This window comes from Balaenoptera borealis, assembly GCF_965194805.1.
Source record: "Balaenoptera borealis genome assembly, chromosome: 12".
In the NCBI taxonomy this organism is placed as follows: Eukaryota; Metazoa; Chordata; class Mammalia; order Artiodactyla; family Balaenopteridae; genus Balaenoptera; species Balaenoptera borealis.
Window position 1 is genome coordinate 88,293,442 of NC_138869.1, and position 10,263 is coordinate 88,303,704.

A 10,263-nucleotide genomic window follows, 5' to 3' on the forward strand; every position below is an offset into this window, starting at 1 on the left:
ACACATGGATAATTATACTGATGACAGTGAAGGGAAAAACAAAAAAACAAACACAGCACAAGCAAAACTCAAATTATTTATTATTATCACTCTAACACCTCCTGTAAGTTTAAAAGCCTGGTACTGACCAAAGTTTTAATCTATTATGAGGCTGTGTGTAGATTTTTCTCAGTTTATTGTAACACCTCAGTTTTCAGTTCCCCTTAGTGGCTTACACGGATTCTTTGTCACCTCCAGAGCTGCTTTGCACGTTGCTTATGAACTTTCTCGTCTAAGCGTAGACAACATGTATAAGTGCACCAGAGGGACATCATGTGTACACCTCCTAGGCTTTGCCTAACTTTACAATGGTTTGAACCCAACACTCCATCCGTGGAGCTTTGTTTGCAGTTATAGGAATACACTAGGCTCTTTCAGACTTCTGTTCACTTTTCAAGAATGATCTGAAAAACTTGGTGAAAACTGACCCATGTCAGAAGCCTCGGATCAGAAATCAGCTCCACATTGAGAGCATTGCTTCCCTTCCCAGATAGAGTCACCCATGCCTTCCCATGGCCCCACTCTACCCCTTATACACATCTATGATGATGCCTGTAGTACTTCTGTGCATTTATTTCTTAAACATTTATCTTTTTTTAAGTGGTCTGTAACAGCGGTCCCCAACCTTTTTGGCACCAGGGACCGGTTCCGTGAAAGAATTTTTCTACGGACAGGGGCGGGGTGGGGTGCGGGAATGGTTCAGGCGGCAATGCGAGTGATGGGGAGCGGCAGATGAAGCTTCGCTCGCTTGCCCACCGCTCACCTTCTGCTGTGCTGCCAATACCGGTCCGAGGCGCAAGGGCTGGGGACCCCTGGTCTATAAGACTTACAGCAAGGGCCATGTGAACCACTGTCACTCTATGTCCTCATACAGCGACTTAGTAAATGCTGAATTAGATAACTATTAATAACATGGCCTAAGAAATTGATTAGATACATAGAAAAGGGTGCAGATTGAATTCGGGGGGCGTGGGGGGGGGTCTGAGATCAGGAGATGGAGTGAAGGTGAGTGAATGGGACACAGACAGAAGTTGGAACTTATCCAATGACCATCCCCACCCCCCATAAACTACAAAGGCATATAAAAAATATACATATTTTTTCTTTTCTATAAATACATTTGGAAGGTGGCTCCCAAGCCACTCTAACCCATTAACCCCTGTCCCTATTAATCTTTTCTAAACAAAAAGGATGTTGCTGATGCCCAGTAATGTGGTGGGTAAACAGCTGTCTGGACTAGCCATTATCAGTCTCGTTCAAAGTAAAGGCTCTTCCTGGGGCCAGAAAGCAGGATTTTTAGAGGGCCCCAGTGGGCAGGAGGCAGGTAGCCAAGAATCAAACAAGGCAAAACAGATATGTGCAGTAGTCATAATCATGCTAGTAAGAACTAAGTGCCTCAACGAGGCATGTATAGGAATTGGAGGGGGAAGGAGAGGCCTTCAAAACTTTTATGTCTGAGCACTCACCAGAGACTCCTGGTTCGAGAAACACAACAAAATGTCTGCCTGGGTATTCATTATCAGGTAGATAGGACGCTGGGCTGGGCTAGGAGGTGGAAGGGGCCTCCCTGCCCCTCAAGAGTTCTTGACTAGTGAGGAGTCCTCCATGCTCTCTGAGGGGGTAGGGGATCCAAAGATCTTGGCCAGAAGCCCTCTGTTGGAGCGGGCCTGGTCCTGAGCGTTAGCCAGGCGAGCCCGTTCACGTCCTCCTGGCCGAGCTGCCTTCCGGGCCCTCAGCTCCTGCTCAGTAGGACGCTGGGCAAAGGCCCAGGAGCCGTTCGGGCGGGTAGAGTCCCCATCAGCGGCAAGGAAACGCTGTCCGCGCTCCACGCTTCGAAGATAGAAGTCAGTCTCACGCTTGGCCTGGGCAACCTCAGCCCTCAGGCGCTGCCTGCGTACCTGGCGCTCAAAAGCAAGATGCTCGCTGAGGTGGGACCAGGTAAAACGGTGCAGGTACTGCGGAAGGGAAAACAAGAAAAGATCTGAGTAGGGCAGATCTGGGATGGAGAGGAGATGGGAGGGGCGGGGCCAACAAGAGGTGAAGGGGTGCGCCGGCTGGGGCTGGGAAGATGGAAGGCTGAGCGGTGCGGCAGACAAGCCGATCCCCTCACCCTGAGGTTCCACAGGTCATAACGGAAGGGGCTGCGCCTGCGGGAGCCCATGGGCGTGTTGTGAAGACTGGCCGCCACACGCTTGGCTACTCGCTTGTCCCGGAACTCCACCCAGCCCTCGGTGTAGTCCTTGCTGTACTTGGACCGCTTTTTTCCTCCCGCAGCGGGGGCTGCCGCTGCCTTCTTCTTGCGTCTCACGAACCCGTCTGCGAAGCAAAGACAGAGCAGTGGTCAAGGAGGCCAATACAGCACCCACTCAACTGCACCTCCCATTCGCCGAATTCTCCAAACCTTCCCTCAGGCCAGAGTCCCACCTCAAGGTCTTTGCCCGGAGGATAACTGCGAAGTCCACCCTTTTCCCCTTGTCTAACTCAATCCTTTTCTCAAATGTTAACTCCTTTATCAGGTCTGCCCTAAACGCTCTCTTTAAAACCCGCACAGGCCCCCAACCCCAATTCCAATTAGTGTCTGTATGCGAGCTGGGGGCGGCCGATCATAAACCTTCTCTTGACCTGGGCCGCGATGACAAAGAGATACGTTCAGTTTTGTGGAAAAACCACTGACATTTTAATTCAGGCTGTACCCATTTAACAAACTGGTAAATTCGGCTCAGGAAAGAAGGGTGGGCGGAGCCGAAATTAAAATCCAGAAATTAGCTATCGGAGAACTAAGGCTCAGCGAGGTATACTGCGCTATCCACATCCCATCGCCGCCTCCTAAGAGACATGCGCGCTACCGATTTACCAAAGAAGCCGGACGCCGGTCCCCGGCTCCGTCAGCGCCTCGGACCAGGGCAGCTGAGGCAACAGAACACGCATTGAGTGCTCACTGCCAGCGAGCATCACCCTCCTACCCTCACCGCCAAGGCCTGAGCACTTACCTTCCGGCTGGAAAAAAACGCGCCCGACCTCGCCGTAGGCGCTGAGAAGGTTCCGTACGTGCAAAGGCCTAAAGCGGGGCGGTATGTGGCCCAGGTACACAATCCCTGGCACTACCCGTTTCTTGCTGCCGCCAGCCGCCTCTTCGGATTCCTCCTGTTCCTCCCCTGCCTCTGATTTCTGGTCACTCCCTTCCAGAGGTTCCAGCTCAGCGGCTCCCTTCTCGGATTCCTCTGCCTCCATGCTTGCGGGTAGGTAAAGCAAGGCAGCCGTAAAACGCCGCGCCTCTGACGCGCACTGTGTGCGACGGCCTGTGTCGAGGGGGCGGGGTCGGTCCGGGTGACGACAAAGGAAAGGACAAGATTGGGCGGTGCCCGAGAGTCTAGGCCTAGAGGAGAGGGCGGAAGTGGGCCCCGGGTCTGCCGGGAGATTCAAAGCGTGAGAGAACTTGAGCTGAAGAGGCAGAACCGGAGAGGTAGAGCCCCAAGTAGAACTTACCCTATAGCACTCCTCGGTGAGATGCAAAAGGACGGATGAGGCAGGCTCTTCCGGAAATTTTGTAGAACTGTTTTGGGAGTGAGGGGAGGTTTCTTTGTGTTCTAGCGGTCAAAATAGCATTTTACCCAAGGGACTCGGGTGAGACTCAGGTTGGGGGATGACTCAACTTTTAAAGGTTACTTAAATTTCAATTTTTTAATTAATTAAGTTTGAAGTTTTAATTATTTTTCAAAATTTAACTTAGAGATTTGAATATTTTAAATTTAAGTTTTGAAAATGTAATTTAACTTTGCAAATATAAGTTTTGGAAATTTAGTTGAGATTTAATTTTTGAAAATTTCATCTGTGACCTTTTCATTTAGTTAAAAAAAATTTAGTTTAAGATATTAATTTAAAATTTGATTTTGTGAATAAAATGTCTAAAAAATTTTAATGTTTGACAATTATTTCTTTCAGAAACTTATTTGGCACCTGTTTTACATTTGTGTTGATGCATGATTCGTATTTATACTTATGTTACGAATACCTATTGTCAAATGTATACATGGCCCTGATTTAGGCGACTGCCTGTACCGCGAGCTTTATTCTCTCCAGGACTTGTTTTCAGTGTTGGGGTCCAGGGTAGGCCACCCAAAAATATGCCTCAGTGGCGTACTCATTATTTTGAATTAAAGGTACCGAAGAAATGGTCACCACAAGAGGACACTCTGACTCACCTTCTGTCTCGCTGAAGCAACCTTTGTTGACAGGCTCCTGGGCGTACCTGAGGATCGCTTGTTTGTTTATACACTCATTCCTACAAGAGCTGAACACAAATCACTGTTCAGTTTTTCTATCATGTTCAGGCCTGCAGTGTCAGTGACAACCTTTCAAAAAGGGGAGTCCTTCGAGCCGGATTCGAACCAGCGACCTAAGGATGACCGATGATCAAACATCTACAGTCCTCCGCTCTACCAACTGAGCTATCGAAGGATCCTTAAAGGGATGGTCTTAGAATACTTTAAATAATCTTTACCTCAATCCTGTAGTTTTATTTTGACTATAAGTTTATTTCAAAACTAGAAGCAAACATGAAGGGTGCTAGAAATATTCTAAAACTGATATGGGTAGTGATTATAGGAGTATATTAAAAAATTAATGCCCTTGAACACTAAAGAGTTGTGCTTTAATTCATTATCCTGCTCCCTTGGGTACAATACAGATAGGACCATCACCCTTGACACTCCTGCTGTCTCATCAGCTTAGCGCCTTCTCTCTCAATCAGAAGTGAGGCATAAATGAAAGGGTTTTCCTAAATGGGTTGAAGAGGGAGCTATTATCTTGAAGCGGAGTTACTATCCAGTTTATTCTTTTGGACCGGAAAGAGTTCATTCGCTTTATGTGTATGTTTGATTTGTTTCGGTCTACAATTTTCAAAATTCTTGTCCTTCGAGCCGGATTCGAACCAGCGACCTAAAGATATCCAACATGTTGTACCTACAGTCCTCCGCTCTACCAACTGAGCTATCGAAGGGCCACTTATGATCATTATTTTAGAGTCCCTCTCCTAATGTCTATCCAGATGGTTTCCGCTTTGATAATATTCATATTCACTTTTGAAAGTATAATCAAATTTAAGCAGTCTTTTAAGACACTGAATGGGTTCTATGTCATAATCTGGGTAGTTGGTTTCCTGGGTTTAATAAACATGTAAAATCCATTGAGTTGTACATTTAAGACGTTAGGATATTGTTCTATGTATATCTCAAAACAAAAACCCTACGGGTATCCCATGTCCTCCTCCCTAAGTATTATATACCTAGGGTGAATTCCCTGGATTACGCCCGATTTCCTGCTGTCCCCTCTAATTACTTTCTCCTTTTTCTCTCAAAAGTGTCTAGGTTGGCTCGATAAATGATATAATTACGTAAACACAGACATCTGGGTTGCAGAGGATCCCAAAGTTGTGAACAGAGCAATATCCAGTGCATTTTGGTATCATTGTGATTCTTCTTTCTGAAAATCTCATGGGAAATTGTGTGTATTCATAGCTCTAATGATGAAATATGTGGAGTGTGTGTGTGTGTGTGTGTGTGAATTTTCTTACTTGGATAAATAATTTGGGTGGTTCATATATTGCATAATTATTGTGGAGCAATTAAGGTGAAACAAAAAACCCTAAAAAATTTAAATGCAAATATATTCTTTTTTCAAAGAAAATCATCAAACATCGAGGTTCAACAGAGATTGCCTTACACTTGTGCCTAAAGCAGAAATAGACACAAATGGAGAATACACTAAATTATCTGGAGAGAAAAGGCTTTCTTTGGAAATATGCTTAAGGAAAAGATTAAGTGTATTTCTCTATAAAATATCTGTGCTTATTTCTACAAATTTATACAAGACTATTATTTCTACAAAATGATATTATTTTAAAAATTCCACATTTTTTTTTTTCAAATGGCAATCGCCAATTCATTCTATTAGGGGTACTGAGAGGACGTAGTCGATACTGAACTCAGTAATTAAATCCCTTTCCATGACAAACTAAGAAAATATCATCTAGCAACTTTCAGTGTTCCTGACCTAATAGAGAAGTAGCAGCGGGAGAAGAGAGATTGTAGGACGTGGAGTTTCTCTTTTATTGTCAAGTGTCCTCCTATCTGTGCCTTGAATACAAGGTGGAAAATAGCGGAGATGCCAACAAGTATAAAATTTCAGCATGGTGCTGGATTCAATTGCTGCTACAGAATTGTCGTCTCTTGGGATGCAGAAGTCTTCCTGGGATGATACTTAGAGGAACAGGAAGCTCTCTGAAAGGAAACAGAAAAGACAAGTCCACCTTTCCTCTTCCTCCTCCAGCCTTGCATTCTCCCTCTAGCTTCCTTTTTGGCAAAGCCTAATATGGAGCCAAGTAGTAAATCAGCAGTGTGGTTTACAGAGTCCTACCTCCTTTATCACAAGGCAGATTAAAGAAGGATGAGTGTCTTAGTCTGCTCTGGCTGCTATGACAAAATACCACAGACTGGGTGGCTTAAATAACAGAAATTTATTTTCTCACAGTTCTGGAGACTGGGATGACCAAGATCAAGATGACAGCCATTTAATTCCCAGTGAGAGCTCTCTTCCTGACTTGAGAGAACTCTCTGGTGTTTCCCATTATGAGAATAGTAATATTATGGGATCAGGACCCCACCCTAAGGACTGCATTAACCTTAATTACTTTCCAGTTTTGAATACAGTCACATTTGGATTTTGGAAGAACACAGTTCAGTCCAGAACAGTGAGCCTAAAGTTGAGTCAGTAGTTTAACAACTGGGAAAACTTCCATGTGAATTTTAAGATATTATTTTTGATCTTCATTTTACCTCTGTGCAAGCTAAGCTGTTGAAATTTTAATACCTAATCCAATGTTATTGGAAACAAGAACTCCCAGCTCATGGTTGAAAGCCCCCAGTTGCTCCCAGTTCACAGTCAGTCATCCCAAAGCTTTATCCATGGATCTGAGCTATGGAATTAGTCCACTTTCTTTCACTCCAGTTCCACACTTGCACCCCTAATAGAATCATGGAAAATAAATGGAGAAAAAAAAATGAGTGGAGGCCAAATTGACTTCTGTAGCTGGGTAAATTCTGTCCAAGGAGAAGGAGAGAACACCCAGATGGTGGAGAGAATCAAGGCAAGGCTGACCTTGAGCCAAGTTTTGAGATGAATGGTGGGTTTCTACACACCCACTTAGAACACCTGAGTTTTGAACTCTTTTGTCTCAAATGGAGGGGGTGCAGGAAGGTGGAGGATTTCTTCCCACAGAAGGTTATTCACTTTTTTGTCAGCCCTGACTGCAATGAAAAAGAAAAGAGAAGAGCAAGCATTAAGGGCATTAAAAGGGTCCTGGAGAGGCCTGCGCAGCGTGCCTGCACAGCATAGGGACATAGAGTCACTTTCTTAAGTAAAATGTTTTATCTTCTCCATTTCATCACCTTGTCCCAATTTCATTGGGACTAGAAAATAACATTAAACCAAAAAAAAAAGTTTCTAATGATGGAATTTCAGACAAAGAAGCAGTTGACGGGAAGGGTCTTCACATGGCTTTCTTGCAAGTGATGGGTCTCTGGCAATGCTCAAGAGTTCTCTTCAGAACTAGCTCTGTGAAGTACCAGCACCTAGCACAGTACCTGGTACCTAGTACTCCACAGGCCCAGAAGAAAAAGAGGCAACTACTACTTTCGGTTTTTTGCAAGGAATCCAGATCTAAGCCTGCAGCCATGATTATATTCACTTCTATTAGTGCTTACCTTAGAAAAATAACTTGTACACCCTTGATCGAAATCGGGACTACGAAGCCAGAATGAAGGGAGAAATTAACTGGGACGCACACCCCCTCGTGACCTTGTGTCCACCGACGGTGGTTTTTATCGATAAAAAAAAGCCAGACAGAAAGCAGATCTTAGGGGACATTCGTAGGAACTCTGGAGCATCTGTTTCTGGTGCTAGCAGAATCAATTGGTGGAAAATTTAGGAGTGCGGGGATTGGCAGGAACTATTGGGATGGCCAAAAGCCGAGTCTCATTGCCTGAGAAACTTGATTTGCCCTCCTGGATGTACCTACAATTTCCTTCCGGTCCCCGGTGTCCGTAGATATGATTCCAGTGTTAAACTCTTGCCCAATTTCGAAGACAGGTGTTTCTATGGATTCCACGCCCTGGTCCACCTGCACTCTGCAGTCTTCTCTCAACAGGATCCAGCACCGTAGAACAGATTATAGGTGGCGCCCCAGGGGCTGTTTGATAACCCGTACTTTGTCCTATTGTCTAACGACTAGAAACCAAGGTGGCCACGAGTTCTGAATTACATTCGGATATTGAAGTATGGGAGGCAGAAGTGTCTAGGAGGCAGGGGAATTAGCTCAAGTGGTAGAGCGCTCGCTTAGCATGCGAGAGGTAGCGGGATCGATGCCCGCATTCTCCAGCTTTATGTTCCGCATACCCTTCGGCCTTTATTTCTCTACTTCTGTAAATAAACACATTGCTACAACGTTACTACGTAAGGGCCCAATTCCTAATTGATGGCCTCTCCCTTGTCTCCAGTGACAGGATAGGGAAGGTTGGATTCTTTAAGATTTCTCTCGCCTTTGGAAGATTTGAATATTGGTCTTTGCCAGGTGGATTTACAAATCTACACTTAATTTATTTATGCATTAATATTACATTTTTATTCTCAGAATCTATTTCCCATATGTATGACCTATTGAGGGCCACCTCAAGTTCTTACAACTGGAACAAATAATTTCCACTTCTTAATGAAATTTTGAAGAGCCAAAAATATGTAGGTATGTTTGAGGTTTGTTTTTTTTACATTCACTCGTCCTCTTCTGGAGTCATCTGGCTGTTTCTACGGGGGTCGTGGGGCCGCTACTGCCAATTGATACTGGAATATTGCAGAATATGGCCCAATTATGGGAGGGAAATTGCAGTGGAGAACTTGTTTGGGTTGGAATCTATGGTGCGTTGGTGAGAAGCTCAGTCCAGGACTATCTAATAAAATTTGCAACCAAGGCCCATGTTATCTTTGAAAATTGGACAATTTTTCTTGTTTACTCTTTTGCCCTCGAGTCGCTTTCAAAGAGCAAGGGAGCTACCAGTTTAGACCAAAGTGGGTAGAAAATTCTATCAATTTTCCCCTTGTCTATTATTTTTAATTCTAAAATTTTTCGCTTCTGCAGTGGTTCTCAAACCTTGCAACACATTAAAATCACCTGGGAGCTTTTAAAACTACCAATGCCTGGGTCCCACCTTCAAAGTGGCGCAACTATAGGCGCTTTGTAAAATAGTCCCAGGTGCTTCTGACATCCACCCACTTTTCTGCGCCAGGGTTGAGAATCACCTTTACATAATTAAACGGAGAAGGGGGAGTAGTGCCCCAGGGTCTGTGGTTGAGCATCCACCTGGGAAAAAAACAAATAAAACCTTCGGAGAGACTCAGGACTCTAATACCACGAGGGGGCGCCCGTGCCCAACCAGTTACTAACCTTTGGTCAGCTACGTTCCTAGCAGGCCGCCCCTCCCCTAGTCTTGGGATGCCGGGTAGGGTGGCGGAGACTTGTCACAGGATCCCTTGCTTAGTGGGCCCACCTCTGATCCGCCTGGTCGGGGCTCGGGACTTCTTTGCGGCACGGGCCCTTTATGAACTATGGACCTGAAGTTTGATCGCGTATTAGTAATTATTACGGAGAATAATAATTTAAAAAATTAGATTCGTTGCACATTGAGATTAGTCTTAAATAGATGCTAAAGAGATGAACAGCAAGGATATATATAGCTGAGTTACACCTTTTTAAGGGTGAGGGTGAAAAAACCACACACAAAACGTGAACTCCTTCGAGCCGGATTCGAACCAGCGACCTAAGGATGCCTGGTTGTGGGTCCACTCACTACAGTCCTCCGCTCTACCAACTGAGCTATCGAAGGAATCACGACGATGTTTTCCCCCGCAGAGCATGCCATCTCTGCACGAGGTTGGAGAGCCGTTGGCGCTTATTCTTTTATTCACCAGTGCTGTTGGTTAGGTCTGCCCTAGTGGCCTCCACATTTTTTTTGTAACCCAGCACTCCTTCACAGGACCACTGCCCTGGACCAAGGAGAAAACGGTAGCACCCACTGGTTTGCAAAAAGAAAATAAAATAATGATGTATGAGGAACTGACAAAAATTTAGCAATGAGTGTCTTTTACTGTGATGAATGAATTTAAATAACCAATCTT

At 44.9% G+C, this 10,263-nt stretch overlaps 1 protein-coding gene and 1 long non-coding RNA gene across 2 annotated transcripts; one reads left to right on the forward strand and one right to left on the reverse strand.

The window, feature by feature from the left end:
- Positions 1 to 62: 62 nt before the first annotated feature.
- ABT1 (activator of basal transcription 1) lies at positions 63 to 3,326 on the reverse strand. The gene is made up of 3 exons (XM_082346816.1): positions 3,030 to 3,326; positions 2,150 to 2,355; positions 63 to 1,994 (listed from the first exon to the last, which is right to left on the reverse strand). Exons 1-3 carry the CDS (start codon positions 3,268 to 3,270, stop codon positions 1,614 to 1,616), a joined length of 828 nt encoding a protein of 275 aa, XP_082202942.1. The 5' UTR covers positions 3,271 to 3,326; the 3' UTR covers positions 63 to 1,613.
- On the forward strand, positions 3,305 to 8,637 carry LOC309607825. Its single transcript, XR_014232567.1, has 2 exons — positions 3,305 to 3,502; positions 3,982 to 8,637. It is a non-coding gene; the product is annotated as an uncharacterized lncRNA (long non-coding RNA).
- The last annotated feature ends 1,626 nt before the right edge of the window (positions 8,638 to 10,263 follow it).